Here is a 20,678-nt window from a genome sequence, read left to right as displayed (position 1 = left end):
GATTCATTAAAAATAAAATTGTATAGTAATAAGGGAAGGAAGGAGCTTTACTACCAAGGAGTTCTGGAGCCCCGAGGTTCGTTCTTGGATTGAAAACCTAGGCAGCGGCTTACACCTACTATTCCCACTGCTGGAGTCGTTAATAAAACATCCTCGTATAAACCCAACCGTCGTCGCGAGCGGCTGCCCAATATTGATTGCGAAACAAGTCGCCACCGGCAAGACTGTTTCTTTCTTTCTTTTCTGTGACAACTAAGCCCTAATATTTCTAATCAAGCCAGCAAATAAAGAGGAGAAGATTATCAAGATATCATCAAACACGTCACGTGAGGGGTTCGTGCAATTGTTACAACATTCAAATCTAATTGTGCTCCTAGGGTTTGCCTTGGAATAAAATTCTGACGGCTTCTCTTTCTACGAGATTTTACCTAGCGAAACGCGTGATCATATCATATTTTGTTTGGTTGGAATCTAGCTTCTTCAATTCTTTTGTCTTTGGTCAAAGGAATGCAGCTTCTTTGAAAAAAAAAAAAAAAGGAATTAGGAGAACAGTTGACCAAGCAACTCTGCTCTGATGGTTCGAGTCTCATGGAAGTTACATAACACTAGGCTCGCATGGATGAGCTCGGTCCTGCACTACTCTAGCTAGCTCCTTGATGTAGGACGAGAATGGACTCAGTTTAGCCGAAAAACCATAAAAGTAAAGAAGCGGTGTAGAATCAAGAAGAGTGATTGGAAAATAGGTAACACACGCGTAATCAGGTTACTAGCCGCTAGAATATTCAAGAAGATTTGGTTTTGGACTTTTCGGGTTTCTCGTGCGAAAAGTCAGGTTTTGATTTTGAATCAGATTTGACTAACTTTTGGCTAGAATGTCTGTTTGAGACGCATGATACCTTTCCAGAATGGGAACGACGAGATCTTCAAGACTCACTTTAGTGAGACCTAACGGATTTAGGCCAAAATATGTCGTTTTAATTATCCGATTCGGGATTTAATATTTTAGGCTAGTTTTGCATTCTTTTTATTTTAGGTTTTCTAGTTTGTTTTGTTTTTACCCATGGACTTTAGGGTTCAATGTTAGTTGCCCTAGGGTTTTATTTCTCTTATTTAAGCAGCCGTATGTGGCTGCAGAACGCATCTTTTATCATATTATCAATCAAATTGAGAGTTTTCTCTTTTATCTCTGGTGGACTCCAGAATCTTTATTTTAGGTTTATTGCTTGTAAACCTAGGGTTACTTCCACCCACGTCAGTTGGTATCAGAGATAAATTTGATGTTGGGCTCTGATACCAACTGACGCGGGCGGAAGTAACCCTAGGTTTACAAGCAATAAACCTAAAATAAAGATTCTGGAGTCCACCAGAGATAAAAGAGAAAACTCTCAATTTGATTGATAATATGATAAAAGATGCGTTCTGCAGCCACATACGGCTGCTTAAATAAGAGAAATAAAACCCTAGGGCAACTAACATTGAACCCTAAAGCCCATGGGTAAAAACAAAACAAACTAGAAAACCTAAAATAAAAAGAATGCAAAATTAGCCTAAAATATTAAATCCCGAATCGGATAATTAAAACGACATATTTTGGCCTAAATCCGTTAGGGCTCACTAAAGTGAGTCTTGAAGATCTCGTCGTTCCCATTCTGGAAAGGTATCATGCGTCTCAAACAGACATTCTGCCCAAAAGTTAGTCAAATCTGATTCAAAATCAAAACCTGACTTTTCGCACGAGAAACCCGAAAAGTCCAAAACCAAATCTTCTTGAATATTCCAGCGGCTAGTAACCTGATTACGCGTGTGTTACCTATTTTCCAATCACTCTTCTTGATTCTACACCGCTTCTTTACTTTTATGGTTTTTCGGCTAAACTGAGTCCATTCTCGTCCTACATCATTCTCCTCCACTATGAAAGAACTCGCCCTCGAGTTCCTCTTGAATAAAGGATAGGAATAGGTAGACAAAAGACCTAAGAAAAAATTAGACAATTGGACATGTGGATTATTGGCTGGATCTTCTGCATATTCTGATGACACAATCATGAACCCAACACCATAGATGAGTCTGTTATAGGCAACCTTAGTAGATTCTTCACAGCTCTCAAGGTTGTACTCTTGAATAACATCTGGCTCTGAATGATTTATTTTAGGCTCCAAGACTTCATCAGTACAAATAACCATGTCTTCATGAGCAATTTCATCTTTAACCTCTTCTTGGTCTTCATCCATGAATTCTTGTGGAGGTTCTTCCATTAGAAATTCTTCTGGCTTTTCTTCAATTAAACTATTAATCTCAACCGGCAAAGAAAACTTGGACTCTAACTTCTTCTCGAAAACCTTAGGAGGATAATTCTTGATGTTCTTCCTTCCAGGCTTGATTTTAATTTTGAGTGACTCCCACCTAAATAAATATGTGTTATCTTTGCAATAACCACCTTTGACGCTTTCATGCCATGGCCTTCCAAAAAGCACATTAGTGTCATCCATGTCAATCACATGACAAGTAATCTCTTCTTTATAAAATTTTCCCATAGAGACAGGAACTTTACAAACCTTTGTTACTTGTGCATATTCATCCTCTCCAAATGGAATCCAGTATGGATCACTCAGCTTCACTGTCGGCAATTGAAAATAATCCACAATTTTGTTTGCTACAAAATTCTCTCGTAGATCACTGTCAATTATTACAGAGCATACATTGTCTTTGATGACACATGTAGTTCGGAAGTCGTCATAATCCGGCGTTGTGAATATCCAATGTTCCATATTTCTTCTTTCTTCTTTCTTCTTTCTTCTTTTTTTTTTTCCTTTTTTTTTTTTTTTTTTTGATTGATGAGGTTGTCCTAGGGCAAATCCCTTGGTATGTTCCTCTTCAACGAAACTTTCTTTGATAGATACTCTACGACCAGCGTCGTTGAGGTTGGTGGTAGTGAACTTCTCCCTTGGATCGTCGTCTGCTAAGAAGCGGGCGATACCCGCTCTGATACCAACTGACGCGGGCGGAAGTAACCCTAGGTTTACAAGCAATAAACCTAAAATAAAGATTCTGGAGTCCACCAGAGATAAAAGAGAAAACTCTCAATTTGATTGATAATATGATAAAAGATGCGTTCTGCAGCCACATACGGCTGCTTAAATAAGAGAAATAAAACCCTAGGGCAACTAACATTGAACCCTAAAGCCCATGGGTAAAAACAAAACAAACTAGAAAACCTAAAATAAAAAGAATGCAAAACTAGCCTAAAATATTAAATCCCGAATCGGATAATTAAAACGACATATTTTGGCCTAAATCCGTTAGGTCTCACTAAAGTGAGTCTTGAAGATCTCGTCGTTCCCATTCTGGAAAGGTATCATGCGTCTCAAACAGACATTCTAGCCAAAAGTTAGTCAAATCTGATTCAAAATCAAAACCTGACTTTTCGCACGAGAAACCCGAAAAGTCCAAAACCAAATCTTCTTGAATATTCCAGCGGCTAGTAACCTGATTACGCGTGTGTTACCTATTTTCCAATCACTCTTCTTGATTCTACACCGCTTCTTTACTTTTATGGTTTTTCGGCTAAACTAAGTCCATTCTCGTCCTACATCACTCCTTCCTTGAAATACCACAGAAAGTTCCATACAAAGATTTGGGTTTAATTATAAAATAATGCGCGCGATCCATGGCCAGTGGAAATAACATGACAGACATAATGGTTTCCTCACGTCTAATCCTTTCTCCCATCTTGTTACTTATCATCATCATTAGTACCACCGATCAAGCGGCCACCCTTGCTCAGCCGCAGCCGGCGGCTGATCTGCTAAATCACTTCTGTTCAAACGACAAAGGTAACTACACCACGACCGACACCTATCGCACAAACCTTAACCACCTTCTTTCATCCCTTCCCTCTACCAAGGGCAGCGACTTTGGCTTTTACAATTCCTCCTATGGCGGAAATACATCATCCGAGGCAATATATGCAATCGGACTGTGTAAAGGAGATATCGGAACCACAAGCGACTGCCTTCAATGCCTCAATGCATCTAGAAGTGCTCTCATGGATCTATGTCCCAATCAGAAGGAGGCCGTTATTTGGTACGACAACTGCATGCTGCGCTACTCAAACCGCTCCATATATGGTGTCATGGAAACGCAGCCAACTTTTGATATGTGGAGCACACAAAGCGTAACATCATCCAAATTTGATATGTTTTTTCGCAATCTCACCATCTTACTCGAAAGATTAGGAATTGAAGCTGCAGCAGGTGGTTCTCTGAAGTTTGCGAAAGATAACGCAACCATTCTCAACTATAGTAACGGCGGACTATCATCCTTAACGGCACTTGTAGAGTGCACTCCTGATTTGTCCGAGTTACGGTGCAGGACTTGCTTACTTGGGGCTTTTGAAGACTTACCGGAATGTTGTGATGGAAAGGAAGGTGGGCGAGTTCTTAGACCCAGCTGTAACTTCAACTATCAGCTGGACCAGGTTGACCCCACCAATACCACAATTCCCGAGTCAGGTAGATGCATAATTTGTCCCAAAAGAAAAAAGGGTAGATACATTGACGCATATACATGTATGCATTGTAAAATTATGTTGATCTTTCCGTTATATTTCTTTTGCACAACAAATTAAGGAATATTGCTAAGTGCCTACGTACATATATATAGATTGACTCAATCTGTGAATTTTAGCAGGATCTCCAAGTGAAAGCCCTGGGATAGCTCCACGTCATAGCCCTGAGAGAAGCCGTGGGAGGTCTAGAACTGATAGCACAGTCCGTATCGTTATACTATTTGCAATGGTTGTTTCTGTTGGACTAATGATCTCCGTAGGCATTTACATGAAAGTAGAGAAGAGAAGGCCACAACCTATCTCAGCGATGCAACCTAATATTTTTGAGACAATGGAATCCTTGCAATTCGACTGTGGCGACATTTGAGTTGCCACAAATAACTTTTCTGAAGCAAATAAACTTGGAGATGATGAATATGGCGCTGTTTACAGGGTAAGGCAACCTCAGTATATATGTGAGGAGTAATTAACATATTTATGTTAATTAATAGGTTAATTAACTTATACCAGTTATTTGCACATTACACTACTAGTTCGACAATTTAATTTTCAGGTTTAGTGGCTTAATGGTATTTCATTTTAATTGTTTATTTTCATTAAAAAAAATTTCAGGGTAGTCTTTCCAACGACAAAAGCATAGCAGTGAGGAGGCTTTCAATAAATTATGTGAAAGAGTATACGGAAATTAAGAAAGAGGTTTTGTTAATGGCGCCCAAGCTTCAACATCCAAATCTAGTTGAGCTCCTAGGGTGTGCCTTGGAAGAAAATTCTGAAAGGCTTCTTGTCTACGAGCTTTTCCCTAACGCAACTCTTGATCGCATCATATTTGGTATCTAGCAAAAAAAAAAAAAAATTTGTTTATTCATTTTTTTGTCAAAGGGTAAAGGAAAAATTTACTAGTCCAATAACGTGTTACTAGCTTGCAACATTAGTCCAGCACTCCAGCAAGTACGTAATAGAATGTTTCTTTTACATAATATGTAGACCGAATGCAGAGCAGACAATGGGATTGGGAGATCCGGTACAACATCATAGTGAGCATTGCACGGGGACTCCTTCACCTTCATGACAGTCACTTTGTTCATGGCGATGTCAACGCTAGTAACATTTTGATAGATGCAGAAATGAATCCCAAAATTTCAAATTTTGGCATGGCAAGATTCTTTGCGGTTGATCAAATACATGGCAAGATTCTTTGCAGCCCCCACTGTGTTCATCCATTTCTCATTGTCTAGGAAGTCAGGATCTTTTCCCTTGTCCGAGGGAGGCCATGTGAAGCACAATTAAGTTTGGTTATGAACATTCTAGAATGTTCCTTGCTGTGCTTCCATATTTGTGTCACTTTTCTGGGATTGGCCTTGGCTTAGTCCTCCATCCCTCTTGTATTAGTTTTCATCATCAAAAAAAAAAAAAAAAAAAAAAAAGTATTGTCAAAGCGATCAAATACAAGGCAACGTTAACGGAATTCATCTGCTGAATCTGATGTCTAAGTAATATATTTACTATTCCATAATCAATTATAAGTAATATACAAGTTGTTAACTAAAGTTGATCGATAATTCTTTTTGTTGAGATGCAGCACATACATGGCTCCAGAGGCAATTGTTGGACATTCATCTGCAGAATCTGATGTCTACAGTTTTGGTGCGTTAGTCGTGGAGATAGTAAGTGGACAAGAAATTAGTAGTTTGGCTTCCGAAAAGCTAAATGATAAGGATCTTCTGAGATTTGTAAGTAATACTGCAGTAGTATATATACTCTTGATGTATTACTTACTGCAGCGGAATGCAATGAAAATTAAAGATCTCTGCTGGGTGCATGCTGACTATGTATGTTTCTTTATATTCAAAATGCAGGCATGGAAGAATTGGGCAGAAGGGACAATTAGAAATCTAATAGACCCAACGTTGTGGACTGGTTCAGGAATTGAATTAATGGAGAGATGCATCAGAATCGGATTATTGTGTATGCAGAGGACTAGAACCGATAGGCCAACCATGTCTTCTGTTACTCAGATGCTTAGTCATTCTTCCTCTATCCCTCTACCTAATAAATTTTGGCATGGTAGCTTTGGGATCATTGGAACCTTGAACAATGTGGAAGGTGTTTCTGATCCAAGGTCTAGAGCAAAAGTTCAACCCTTCATTGCGAAGATGCGGTGTGCCACTACTGGTATCATCAATAAGATACGTAGAAAATGAGGTTAAACCCTCTTGATGCAACACTGAGCTCACCTCAGCTTATTAGTTGTAGGACAATAAGCAACTCAAGGAACTCTTGTTGTTATTTGATCATGTTTCTTTTTTTTGAATTAATCAACTATCTCAAGTCTTTAATAAGATTGTTTCATCAGCACAGGCCGGTACAATATTCTAGCATTGACATAGCACGATTTCCAAGTACTTATTCATTATTTTCAAAAAATTTATTGATACAAATAAACTTACGATTGAATAAAAAAATAAAGTGTACGTTATATTTTGCTTTTTTGTTTAACGATTTGTATTAGGGCTGGGCTCGGGTCGGGCCGGGCCCGAAAATTGGTGAGACCGAGACCGAACCCGAAACTGTCGGTTCGGGCCGGTTCGGGCTTTTTGTAAACTGAAAACCGACAGAAACCGAACCCATTCGGGCCGGTTCGGTTTTCGGGCTTTTTCGGGCCCAAAATGACTGTTTTGCCTGTTTTGCCAGTTTTGGTACCTAGAATGCATATCAAATTATATAATGCTGTGAAATAAACTCATTAACATAACTATAATCAATTGATTCAATTTGCAATAATCAAGTTTAGCCAGAGTTTACACTTTACAACACAAACTCAAGAGTCAGAATACATTGTCCAACAGAAATTAAACAATCCAAATTGTCCAACAGAAATTAAACAATCCAAATGCATAAACACAATTTGCAGTTTTGCACAAAGTCAAACTGTCCACAAGTGCACAAACGCCTTGTTGCTGCCTTGCTCGGCCTGCTGCCTTGCTCCACAAGTCCAAACCTCCATGACAACTCGACAACTGCACAAATCTGCAAGATACCAAATCACAAAGATACCAACCCAGCAACACAACATTAAAGCAGTAACCAATAATCCAATATCTTGAAAGCAACAAGTCAATAACCAATAAAATGCAGAAATTAACATCATTATGGCCAAATGCAGAAATGCAGAACATTAACTAAATAAATGCAGATTGCTAACTAAATGCAGAAACGCACAGTTTTAAACAATATATCCCACTTAAATAAACACAGACTAGGGTTTTATCGCACAATACCTAAAGTTCAATATGAAAAAGATCGATGACTCTGATATATGGAGCAACCCGTAAAGGGAGAGAATCAAAGGCAACTGGAGACAAATAGAGAACATAAGCCAGCAAATCAGCAACCAAAATCAACAGGCATATGACCTGTGAAAAGAAGTACATATATATCAGTACACTAAATAAAACAAAAGTATCAAGAATTTATCACATTCGGTGGATATCTCAAATATTTATTTAAACCTTCATTTTTATCACATTCTGCCTGTACATAACTAGAATCCTAGAACATAATTTTATTCCATTTATAACAAAGAAAATTTACCTAAAGACGTGAACATGAAAAGCATATTTAAGCTGCCTCACATGATAAAACATGAAAATCACACACTTGCCAATCACCAACAGAATTACAGAAACATGAGAAGCCAATCACTCTTTTTTTTCAGCTTGTAGTGAATATGGGTATACTAACAGAAGCCAATCACTCTTTAAAATTGATACTAACAGAATTACAGAAACGTTATCTGGGTATACTACTGAACTAAAACAGGGGTGAGTAGAAAGAAAGAGCTTCCATATTCAAGAAACTAAGATTAAAAAAAAAAAAAGAACCCAGCTTTGGACAACACAGAAACAAAACACTCCAAAATCCAAATGAATCAGTAAAAGAAGAGAGCGGAGAAGAAACCAAGCCTTGAATATCACAGCTAGCGAAATGTATGATAATGTGATTCAACAAAACAAGAGCTGGAATAGTATAAATGCGATTTTGCTTAATCACAACAACTGTACATGGAAACATGCATTTCAAAACATTAATAGAGGCTACATCTTTCAAATTTGATTACAATCAGGGTTTTCCTAATTTTGCAAATTATGTCCAGTAACATACGAGATTAAATGAAACACAAATAGTATCATTTGCAGCCACAATTACAGAAACAAAGTGTCGCCGGAGCTTAAAAACAAGAAGAGCGAAACAAGAATCTGATAAAATGATGAAAGAAACTACAGATCGGGGAAGGTGTTGAGGGAAAGTGAGGAAGGAGAGGGATTTTTACATGGAATCTGCATAAGGGCTGCGTACTTGTGCGTGCATTCGTGATTGCAAGGAGGACCCCATTGCTGCGGTATCATCGTCTCTCTCTCTCTCTCTCTCTGTGAATGGCGGAGCGGTGGTGGGTAACTAGGCAGAGAGGAAGAACTCAGATTTCTGGTGGGTAACTCGAGACCGGAGCAGCCGAGCAGGAGCTGGTAATGGAGACCGGAGAGAGAGATACACAACTCACTGGGACCGGGTTGAACTCAGATTTCTGGTGAGGGAGGGACTGAGAGAGTGAGAGGGAGATTTCATCAGATCTGAAGTTTTGGGGCTGAGGTCGATAGTCGATAGTTTCGATACAAGCAAAGTCGCAAAGAGAGGGAGGCTGAGGTTGAGTTAGTGGACACCGAGGCCTTTAGGAGTTTAGGGTTGTGTATTTTTTTTTTTAATATTAAACTTATTATTATAACACCCAATCATGGACTGACATGTGGCATGTGCTACAGTATTCGGTCCGGTTCGGGCTTTCGGGCCCTGAAAATATGCAACCCGAGACCGAACCGATTACTGTATCTTCGGGTCAGGCTTTAGACCAAACCGAAAATTTCTATTCTAAAACCGAACCGATTCGGTCTTTTTTCCTCGGTTCTGGTCGGGTCCTCGGTCTTTCGGGTCCGGACGCCCACCCCTAATTTGTATAATCTTATAAATAGAAATTGTATTACAGTACTTGTATTGAAGCATATGTTTGTAGCCAGCATTCACCATTTGCATAACTCAAATGACCAATCTGGCAATCAATTCAAAAGGAAAGCAAAACGTCCAAAATACTAAGAGCTAATTACATGAAAAAGGATAATTCCAAAATGTAAAAGGTAAACATCAAAACAATCCACAATGTATGATGGAGGTTAAGCTAGCTAGATATGTGAGTCATTATCTTATGACACATCATTAGTGGACCAAACACCAAAACTAATTTACATGCAAGTCCATCTCATGCCTCACACATGCCTGTTAGCTAATGATATGCTTACCAATTGAACTATTGAAGTACATCCCTTCTACGTCAAGCGAATCGATTCATGTTTCACAAATAACTTTTTTTTTTTTTTGAATAAAGGGCTGGTGCGGCTACCCTCAGCCTTGATTAATGAAACTGTCGAATACAGGGGGGGACATTGAGCCTAAACCCCTGATTACAATAAGCATCTAGAGTATTTTCCGAAATAATATCAGAAATCTCTACAGGAGACTTGTATTCTAACAAGCACCAACTAACAAAGAGGGCACAAATAACTAATCCATTTGCTTTAACATAGCAGTGACACAGCGGAAAGATCCTCGATATGTAATCGGGTTTCACAAATAACTCTTTACCAACTCATTGTTTGCATTCAAAGTAAACTCATCGCATATATTACCCGCATCGCATATATGATATGTTACTCATATAAAACCAAACTTCTGCATTACTATACTAATCACCCATCAATAACGAAGCCGCCATTTTAGGAAAAGGTAAAAAAATGGATCATGTTCAATAAACTCTCTTTGAATTTCAATACTCACACGAATTTACAAGATGAACCACTATGATTCAAATGAACATCAATAATCAATTGGGAATTTACATGATGATTGATGAACCAATATGATTCAAAAGAACATCAATAATCAATTGGGATTCGAGCTTCAGTAAATGTTCTTTTACAAACTGAGCTTCGATTTTCAATGGCCAAACTGAGCTTCGATTTTCAATTGGCCGAATATCATCTTCCCTGACCTTTACATCTGTGCCTGCAACAACCAACTGTTCTTGAGCTGCGACTGGGCCGTCTCCCTAAAACTCTTGACCCGGACCAAACAAAAATGAGTGCAGCCCATCCCCATCCCCAGCCCATAACCCGACCCGACATTAACTCTACTCGTCTTCAACAAATAACAAGCTGGCCCACACTCCTCCCCTTTGCCCTGCACCACCAACCCCCACGCCCGCGTTATCCCATCGATACCGGAATCTTCTTTGCCGTCAACTTCGCCGTCGTCCATGAGCTCCTCCACGAATATAACGCCTTCCGGCAACGGCGCCTCTCCGGCCTCCCACTTCCCCTTCAGCGCGTCCCAATTCTCCTCCTCCACTTTCTTCTCCGTCTCCATCCTCCGCTTCTCTTCCCGACCGTACACGTGGACCAGCAGCGGCGCCTCCCTTAGGTTCTTGACGATCTCCGTCACCGAATCCCTCATCCACTCGTCCACCTTCTCGTACGCCGACGCCGTCCCGCTCCTTTCCCGCCCCACGCTCCTCTTAGTTTCCGCCACCGCCACACAAGACGAATTTACGATTTTGCCCCTGCAGCGATTCCTCGGAGAAGGGACCGCGACGGAACAAGAACACCGCCGAGGAGCGTAGTCAGAAGAACTGCACAGGTTATTCTGATCTTGACGTCGACCGACATATCGGGTGCCTCCGCAGTGAATGCCCAGCGACGACGCCATCCAATATTCGCCGGCCGAAACGACGACGTTTGGGCTTTTTTTCAGGTTTCCGAGGACTTGGAGCAGGTAGATAGAGAGTCAGGTGTGGGATGTGATCTTAATTAGGAATCCAAATGTGAGAGTGAGATTTGGAATTTAAATAGCATGCATTTTCCGAATACCGTTTGGAAGTGGCAATCTCTGTTTTTAAGCAACCAGAGGCTTTGCCTTGCTGAGGGGGGCACGAGTTCGGTTGCTTCGAGCACGAGCCTCACACGAAACGCGCGTTTTGAATTCTTCTCGATGTTTGAATCTGGGCCGTTGATGGAGTCAGATCGAGGGTGTGGTACGGTTGACTACATGTTTTTATTGCGGGTTTCGTGGAGGATCGGTCTGAATTGGCGACTTGCGTGTGTTGACACGCGGAAAGTGTATGGAGTTCCCGGGGTGACGCAAGCGGGGCACAAGCTTGGCGGGAAGGGGAGCCAATCAAGCCAGCGAGATTTGCTACGTAGGACGTTTCTGTTTTCAGTTGGAAGTCCACGTGTCACATGATGGCCAGGTGGATTTGGTTGGAGAAGAATGCAGAATGTGTGGCGGTACCGAAACGGCAGAGAGGGTATGCGTTTCAAGAGTAGACACCACACCACCTGAGGGTTTCAGACTTTCAGTCAGTGTAACACCAACCTCTCACCTGACGAGCAATTAATGCGTGCCCGTTTCAATGGCCTTAAACATAAGTTTTGACAAAACGTTGATGATGACCTTTTTCTTGTTTTTCTTCTAACTACAAAACGAAATTTATGACTATCACAAATCATGTTAAACACGGGTATGTACATAATATATAATTCATTATAACATTTTGCGTACGTACGAATTTTATTTATTTTAATTTTAATGATTTAATTTGAAGAGTGTAACAATACTCATCGTTTTTTTTTTTAAAGTATACTCATCATTTGTTAGCTCACGAGAATTCATTCCTCATTTGATAACTGTATATAATACCAAATATCCCGCGCTAGCTATGAAACTACGTACATATAAAAATCACTTGGCATGGATAGTCTTGTGGTACATAAAATATGGTGATCGATGGCTTTCTCTTGCATGTGGTTCATATGGTACTATTATATATCGTTCCTTTGGTGAAGTTTGACCGGAAGTCCCATGGCTGGATAAGGCAAGGGTTCACGTCTTAAAGGCTCGTCCTTGATCATCTGCGTCCATGAGTACTTTGTTAACAAATGATGAATCGTTAACAGCACTTCAATCCTTGCAAATTCTGCCCCGGGACAAATTCGCGGGCCTGCTCCGAATGCAATGTATGTGTACGGAGGAAATGATTTCGTTGAGTTCTCGAATCGCGATGGATCAAACCTGTTTGGATCTTCAAATATGTTGCTGTCCATGTGTGTACCAGATGCCACCCAGAAAACCTGCAAATGATTGTAGTTAACGTACATTCTGTTTGTAACTTTGGTTTTAAACCCTAAATTAATCTTGCATTGAACTAGCTTCACTTAATTATAACATTGTATCCAAGCTAGCCAAGTTCCATGCTCGATCAAGTTCAATTCAAAATACTGAGTTTGAAGCTGGCTAGCTAGGCTAGGGTTAGATTTAGAGTTAGGGTAACATGCATGCACCTTCCATCCCTTGGGGATATCATAGCCATCGAAGTTAGTATCTCTCCATGCACATTTGAAGTTACCAAAAGCGGGGGGAGTCATCCTCATGAGCTCTTGGGCCACTCTCCATGTGTGCTTCATCATTTGGATTTCATTCCATGTAATAACCTTTCTTTCGCTTCCTTCAACAGCTTTAACTACTTCTTTTTGCTCTGCATGTCCTCGTATATACAGTAAGTTGTGTTGAACGTACATCAAACAAAGTGATCGACATGGATCTTAATTATTTACATATATATGGTAAATTATATAGTAATTACAATTTCATTGGTTACCTTGAAGGACCTCAGTGAAAATCTTGGAATCTGTAGAAAGATGCCTTAAAAGGAGGCTCAGGAGAATTGAGGTGGTGTCATGGCTAGCAACTATCACAGTGATGAGATTATCAACAATCTCTTGCTCTTGCAGAGGCTTACCAACTTCATCTCTCAGAAGAAGCAGGGCTGAGATGATGTCATTGTTCTGGGGGGTCATTTTTGTTGCCTCATTCTTCTTTTCCTTCATGAGCTTGGTGAGGAGCTTGGCTATCCTGCCACGTGCTTGCACTGCTTTGTAAAATTGAGTGCCTAGAAGGTTTAATGGAATTGCCCACAGACCCTTGATGGCAATAGTAAAGTCTTCAAACAATGTATCTTTGTCTTTGCCTTCTGGTAGTCCAAAAAACAAACTGCAAGTAACCTTGAATGTTAATCTCTTCACCAAAGGCACTAATTGTACTACATCCTTGCCATCGAGTTCCTGCAATCGAAATAGATATTAGCTAGGGTTATGTGGCTCGATGCAAGATCATCATTTTTTTTTTTTTTTTGGCTGAAAGATGATCGAGTGAAAGAGAGGAGTAACCTCTATTGAATAAACAACAATATTCAATATATATGTGTGTGTGTGTGTGTGTGAGCCGATACGACAAACTATAATAATTTTTTTTTTTTCTTTTGAGATAAAACCCTACACCTATATCTGATGTCCTGATGAGTTCATTAGAGATACCTTGCCTAACAAGACAGGTTAGAACATGTATAATTTGACGAAATTAAACCATTACCTTGAAAATTTGGTCTTTGACTAACAAATCGATTTCGCCTACAATTCTTTGAATGTTTTCTGGCTTTAGGAAGTTGGTTATGGCACTCCTCACAAGCTTGTGCCTAAACCCAGAAATCTCAAATATGCTGTGCTTTCCGAGAATTCTGGCTACAGTTGCTACTTGGTTGCCTCCAATACCAGTGTCACCTCCACCAAACACAAACCGGTTTCCAGCTTGGCCAGTTATAACCACCGTTTTAGACCCCATGAGCGAGGTCTTGAAGACGGGTCCGTACTTGCGGATACGGGACCGGATCCACTCATCGGATCCGTCCTGTTTTTGTGCTCGGATGAAGCTTATGGACTCTCCAATTAACGGAATACCAAATGACCCTGGTGGAAGTTTCTTCCCTAGTGATGTTTTAAACTTGATAAAATACCCAGAAAAAAGTGATATGAGGGTCAAAACTAGTATCATCAACGAGAGATCTTCCATCTTAATTTACAAATGTGATAAAGTTTGAAGAAAATGGTACGTGACATAATGGATTATATAGGGGTCTAAATGACGCAAGACCAAATGAGTTAACCTTATCATAAGATGTTGAATTTCGAGTAAGCTCAAAAGTATAGGTTAAGATCTAAGAAGGCAGTCCAAACCTAAAACTAATTAAAAGAGGACCGACGTCTTTGTACTTTTGGTATGTTACATATGAGTAAAGTTGCAATAGGTGCTTTGCTTTGGCCAGAGATACCTATGCAATTGAGGCGACACTCATTTTTATCACCGTTCTTGTCCTTGTTGTTTGTTTGCCACAGATAATGGTCAACAGAGTGACACCATGGTCTACTGATGACAGTACGTTCGTAGCTACTTTGTTTATATCACCATTAGATGCCAGCTACCTGCTTTTACATAATTATACTATGTAGAGGAATGAAGCAATGGAATGCGAATTGTACGTTATTTCTAGATTCAATAAATAGAATGGAATAGCAAGTACTCACGTATCAACGAGCATGAGTTGTGCAGAAACAAGGAGACTTCACATGACAGTTTATAAAGTTTAGACCTCTCTATCTACTATTGGTTGGTCTTACGTTTAGATACCTAAAATTTACACTCGGAGAATGTTAAAAAAAAAGAAAAAAAAAAAGAACAGTTGAAACGTCTTATGTAGCCTAGTGTGAAGCAGATTGATCCGAAAATTTAAATAATAAATAATCCATATAACAAAACTACTGCAACACATATGCAATGATTTGATTTTTTTTTTTTTTTTTTAATAAATGGCTAGTGCGGCTGCTCTCAAACCTTGATTAATAAAACTGTCGAATACAAGGGGGAGACATTATTGATTCATCTGCCCACTACTTGTTATATTGCATAAGAAGAACTACCCACAGGCAAGTCGACCACTATAAATGGTGATATTGAATCATAATAGTAAATGCAATCTCGTATGAGGCCCGAAAAGTTTCGAGTAGATTCAGAGAAGCAGTAGTCATTGTTGAGAATGTGTATAAATATAACTCCCACATTGGAAAAATATAACTTTACTTATGAGTTTATAAGGGTTTGGGTCACTTCATCCATTGCCAATTGGTTTTGAATGTGAACCCCATATTACTTTATCATGATATCAGAACGGGTTACCCACGTGTTTGGTTTCAGGGATGGCCACACGTGCTCACCGTCACCCAATATAACTTGTTCACGTGTGTGACTTGAGAAATCGTCACACGTGCGGATGCGTGTTGAGAATGTGTATAAATATAACTCCCACATTGGAGCTCTCCCAATGATTCTACAAAATTTCATCGTACGTATATAAACCCCAACACTTTGAAGAAGAAGAATCAACCACTATAGCTCTCCCTTTCTTGGCGAGACGGCAACGACATAGAACTTTCCTCAGTGGAAGGTAATGTCCACTAACTAATAGAAATTTGTAACCGGATCGGATAACATGTCAGTTTGGAGGGAAAGAGTTGTTGTTCGGAATTTGTAACCGGATCGGGATCACATGTCAGTTTGGAGGGAAAGAGTTGTTGTTTCGTGTAGTATGGAACAGAGAGACGCCATGAATGACAAACAGCACGAAATCGAGAAACATCTGGTTTAGTATGAAGCCTCTCCCCGTTCCTCTCCATATAAGATCACTCCAACTATATTGGTACATTTTATTAATTATTGGACTCAAATAGCTACCACTTTATTCCGATCTTCTCTAATAAAGCATATATATGATCACTCCAATTAGGCCTGGCATTTAAACCCGTAACCCGCAAACCCGCACGATACCCGCACCAGCACAAACCCTCCCGTTTATTAATTCGGGCTAAAAAAAGCCCGCACGCAAAAAACCCGCAAATTAACGGGTTTTGCGTGCTAAACCCATTGGAACCCGTTAACTCAAAACCCTTCCCAAAAACCCATTTCTAGCAAACTTTTAGGATTTTTAATTTTTTTTAAATTTGATTTACTCTCAAACTTTATCTTATTCTAGCAAGCATTACCAAACGAGGCATTAATTGTAAAAATACGTGATGCTATGGTCTACTCCCGCGTGTGTATGTATTTAGATCTTCAACTTTGAATTAGTAATCTTCTTGGAGGATTGCTTTATATATAGCACCTTATGACTATGGCTTCAGATCTAATACTACTTTGACTATGACAAATAGTTATTGCAAAGCCAATAGTTATCTTTTGAATATTGGAATCTCCCTTTTCTGTTTGAATGGTAATTAATTGTATATTCTTGTTTCGTTCTTATAGGCAACTTAATTGCCTTTCAATGTCAAAAAAGCTACTTGCAGTGTCTTGTGATATAGTAATGTTGTTGTCAAAAAAATTATATACATAAGTCTTAACAGGTTCTTGTTGCTTTGATAAAAAGTAACCAAAAAAAAAAAAAAATGTTTACGGGTCTTAACGGGTTCCAACGGATAACCCGCAAACCCGCTGGGTTTAGCCTGCGAAACCCGTTAAGCTAACGGGTTCTTATCGGGTAGGCCCGTTAAGAACCCGCACTATACCCGCACGTTGCCAGGCCTAACTCCAATAGTACTGTGATCTGTTAGCCATAACTGCTGGAATATTCTAGACCAAAAGCTCTAGGGGATTGGGTTAGAGCAGAAACACACTTGAGAGTGTAACAATACTCATCGTTTTTTTTTTTAAGTATACTCATCGTTTGTTAGCTCACGAGAATTCATTCCTCATTAATTTATTGATTATTGGTAACTGTATATAATACCAAATATCCCGCGCTAGCTATGAAACTACGTACATATAAAAAGCACTTGGATAGTCTTGTGGTACATAAAATATGGTGATCGATGGCTTTCTCTTGCATGTGGTTCATATGGTACTATTATATATCGTTCCTTTGGTGAAGTTTGACCGGAAGTCCCATGGCTGGATAAGGCAAGGGTTCACGTCTTAAAGGCTCGTCCTTGATCATCTGCGTCCATGAGTACCTTGTTAACAAATGATGAATCGTTAACAGCACTTCAATCCTTGCAAATTCTGCCCCGGGACAAATTCGCGGGCCTGATCCGAATGCAATGTATGTGTACGGAGGAAATGATTTCGTTGAGTTCTCGACCGCGATGGATCAAACCTGTTTGGATCTTCAAATATGTTGCTGTCCATGTGTGTACCAGATGCCACCCAGAAAACCTGCAAATGATGGAAAATTCTATAATACATACCCGTATCTCATACACACATTTATAAGTGTGACAACAAATTTGTTGTCAAAATGGTAATGTATGTTGAGTCATATTTTGTGTAATCTTAGTTATAATATTGGTAACTACACCATTTACGACATTGTTACAAGTTTTTAAACAAATTTGTTGTCAATGTTGTAATTTTTGTTTAATTATATGCAAATAGTGTAAATGAATATGGTAACTTTGATCTCAATGTTGTAATTTTGATTCAAATAATTGTAATTTTTGTTCAAATAGATGTAAAATGAGTTTATGATAAACATCACAGTACCATAGCTTATCTCGCAAATGATTGTAGTTAACATACATTCTGTTTGTAACTTTGGTTTTAAACCCTAAATTAATCTTGCATTGAACTAGCTTCACTTAATTATAACATTGTATCCGAGCCAAGTTCCATGCTCGATCAAGTTCAATTCAAAATACCGAGTTTGAAGCTGGCTAGCTAGGCTAGGGTTAGATTTAGAGTTAGGGTAACATGCATGCACCTTCCATCCCTTGGGGATATCATAGCCATCGAAGTTAGTATCTCTCCATGCACATTTGAAGTTACCAAAAGCAGGGGGAGTCATTCTCATGAGCTCTTGGGCCACTCTCCATGTGTGCTTCATCATTTGGATTTCATTCCATGTAATAACCTTTCTTTCACTTCCTTCAACAGCCTTAACTACTTCTTTTTGCTCTGCATGTCCTCGTATATACAGCAAGTTATGTTGAACGTACATCAAACAAGGTGATCGACATGGATCTTAATTTACATATAGTAAATTAGAAAGATGCCTTAAAAGGAGGCTCAGGAGAATTGAGGTGGTGTCATGGCTAGCAACTATCACTGTGATGAGATTTTCAACGATTTCTTGCTCTTGCAGAGGCTCACCATCTTCATCTCTCAGAAGAATCAGGGCTGAGATGATGTCATTGTTCCGGGGGGTCATTTTTGTTGCCTTATTCTTCTTTTCCTTCATGAGCTTCGTGAGGAGCTTGGTTATCCTGCCACGCGCCTACACTGCTTTGTAAAATTGAGTGCCTGGAAGGTTTAATGCAATTGTCTGGCAATAGTATAGTCTTCAAACAATTTATCTTTGTCTTTGCCTTCTGGTAGTCCAAAAAACAAACTGCAAGTAACCTTGAATGTTAGTCTCTTCACCAAAGCCACCAGTTGCACCACATCCTTGCCATCGAGTTCCTGCAACCGAAATAGATATTAGGGTTATGTGGCTTGATGCAAGATCATCATAAAAAATAAACAACAATATATATTTAACATATGTGAGCTGATACTACATAATATATATATATATATATATATATTGTTTTAGGAAAACTGAATTGGGAGAGAATTGAGTTGTACTTTCATTGATAATAGGGACATCTTTATATAGAGGATTACAAAATACAAACATAGAGATACAGTTGTACATGAAAACATAATCGTACATTGATTGGATTTAAATCTTCGAGAATATCTCTAATATAAACCTTATTTCAACTAGAGCAAGTAACCTCTAGTTTGGGCAAGACACATATTCTGGATTTACTTGAACATATATATATATATATATATATATATATATATATTTTTTTTTTTTTTCAGAATTATTTAAAGGCTAACCATACGACGGTTCGAGTTGGTCGTCCAAGCTAGGTCTAAATGGGTGAAATTAACCTTTGCTGGGTTGGGTGAGCATTTGCATGGATGGTGCTTTTAATCCTCTTACTTGGAAGGGGGGTGTGGGAACGGGACATGTATTGGTGGACGGGCAAAATACTTTCAATGTACGTGTCTCTTCAGCTGAGCATGTTGAATAATTAGCGGGTTTTGAAGCTTTGGAGTTGGCACGGAATATGGGTCTGCAGGCGGTGAAGTTTGAGTCTGACTGCTTGCAGTCGGTTGGTTCGGTAGCTCTCCCTTTGGAGTCTCAACCTGGCCTTCGATTGCTCTACATGGATTTGCAGTCGTCTCTTTCTCAGTTGCCTGGTTGTTATTTTAAGCATATGTTTAGGGAGAAGAATGAAGTTGCTCATCACTTGGCTGGGTGGTCTCTTCGTTCTAAAGTTTTTTCTTCTTTTAGTCCACACAGCCACCCCTCCCCCCCAAAAAAAAAAAAAAATTCTTGGTGGATTTGTTATCAACTGATTGTACTTAAGTCCGATCAATAAAAGTGTTTACATTGCTTCTCCAAAAAAAAAAATGCAACAAATCTGTTATAAAGACCTTATTATTGTAAATATTAATGTGGCTATTCATGTAATAGCAATTAGTGTTGCTTGATATACGCCAATTAAGATTGATTGGTGATTAACAGAATATAATTAGCGATTGATTGATTTGTAATCAGATGAGTGATTGGTGCAATCGTTAAATAGTTACATTTTGTATACCTGAGGTAGTCTTATATAAACCTCTTGGTGAGATGAATAGAAATACTTCATTCTTTGCGTCTAAACTCTCTCTCTCTCTCTCAAATTCTTTTACTTTCGTTTTACAACACTCATATATAAAAACCAGAAGAGGTATTTGACAGTTGGGAACAAGTAGCTAGGAGTAACGATCGCATCCAACAACTGTAGAAATTAAGCAACAACCAAGGAAGTCCAATGATGATAAACTAGTTTCATTGCTAAAATGTATCATTCCATACTAAATGTATGTAATTATGTATCTCTGTAGATACATTCACACATACATAGTTTATGAGATAATTGGATTAATTAATTTTGTATTAAACACACATGATTTTCTCATATCAATCATCCTCTCAATTATGCACATTGACATAGCCAAAGTGCCAAAACCAATTTAGGCAATTTTTCCCCTTTATCTCCACAAAGATGGATGCTAGCTTCCAGATTGTCTT

At 39.1% G+C, this 20,678-nt stretch overlaps 4 protein-coding genes, 2 long non-coding RNA genes and 1 pseudogene across 6 annotated transcripts; 3 read left to right on the top strand and 4 right to left on the bottom strand.

Annotated features, from left to right (window-relative positions):
* The first annotated feature begins 3,667 nt into the window (after positions 1-3,667).
* Positions 3,668-4,627, top strand: LOC133716922 (cysteine-rich repeat secretory protein 38-like). The gene has a single exon (XM_062143557.1). It carries the CDS (start codon positions 3,668-3,670, stop codon positions 4,625-4,627), a length of 960 nt encoding a protein of 319 aa, XP_061999541.1.
* A 58-nt stretch (positions 4,628-4,685) lies between these two features.
* On the top strand, positions 4,686-5,754 carry LOC133715622 (uncharacterized). The gene is made up of 3 exons (XR_009849144.1): positions 4,686-5,000; positions 5,180-5,396; positions 5,552-5,754. It is a non-coding gene; the product is annotated as an uncharacterized LOC133715622 (long non-coding RNA).
* Positions 5,755-6,010: 256 nt separating this feature from the next.
* On the top strand, positions 6,011-6,908 carry LOC133715620 (cysteine-rich receptor-like protein kinase 26). The gene is made up of 3 exons (XM_062142177.1): positions 6,011-6,057; positions 6,147-6,297; positions 6,424-6,908. Exons 1-3 carry the CDS (start codon positions 6,050-6,052, stop codon positions 6,766-6,768), a joined length of 504 nt encoding a protein of 167 aa, XP_061998161.1. The 5' UTR covers positions 6,011-6,049; the 3' UTR covers positions 6,769-6,908.
* A 455-nt stretch (positions 6,909-7,363) lies between these two features.
* On the bottom strand, positions 7,364-9,273 carry LOC133715621 (uncharacterized). The gene is made up of 3 exons (XR_009849143.1): positions 8,898-9,273; positions 7,846-7,980; positions 7,364-7,594 (listed from the first exon to the last, which is right to left on the bottom strand). It is a non-coding gene; the product is annotated as an uncharacterized LOC133715621 (long non-coding RNA).
* A 1,144-nt stretch (positions 9,274-10,417) lies between these two features.
* Positions 10,418-11,546, bottom strand: LOC133715619 (uncharacterized). The gene has a single exon (XM_062142175.1). It carries the CDS (start codon positions 11,375-11,377, stop codon positions 10,667-10,669), a length of 711 nt encoding a protein of 236 aa, XP_061998159.1. The 5' UTR covers positions 11,378-11,546; the 3' UTR covers positions 10,418-10,666.
* A 943-nt stretch (positions 11,547-12,489) lies between these two features.
* LOC133716921 (taxadiene 5-alpha hydroxylase-like) lies at positions 12,490-14,572 on the bottom strand. Its single transcript, XM_062143556.1, has 4 exons — positions 14,096-14,572; positions 13,326-13,788; positions 13,009-13,202; positions 12,490-12,798 (listed from the first exon to the last, which is right to left on the bottom strand). The coding sequence occupies exons 1-4, from the start codon at positions 14,570-14,572 to the stop codon at positions 12,490-12,492; spliced, it is 1,443 nt and encodes a 480-aa protein (XP_061999540.1).
* A 2,884-nt stretch (positions 14,573-17,456) lies between these two features.
* Positions 17,457-20,253, bottom strand: LOC133716920 (beta-amyrin 28-monooxygenase-like; annotated as a pseudogene).
* Positions 20,254-20,678: the final 425 nt, after the last annotated feature.

The sequence above is a fragment of the Rosa rugosa genome, chromosome 6, assembly GCF_958449725.1.
Source record: "Rosa rugosa chromosome 6, drRosRugo1.1, whole genome shotgun sequence".
Classification (NCBI taxonomy): domain Eukaryota; kingdom Viridiplantae; phylum Streptophyta; class Magnoliopsida; order Rosales; family Rosaceae; genus Rosa; species Rosa rugosa.
Note: the sequence above shows the minus strand (reverse complement) of the source record. Positions and strands in the feature narration are given on the sequence as shown.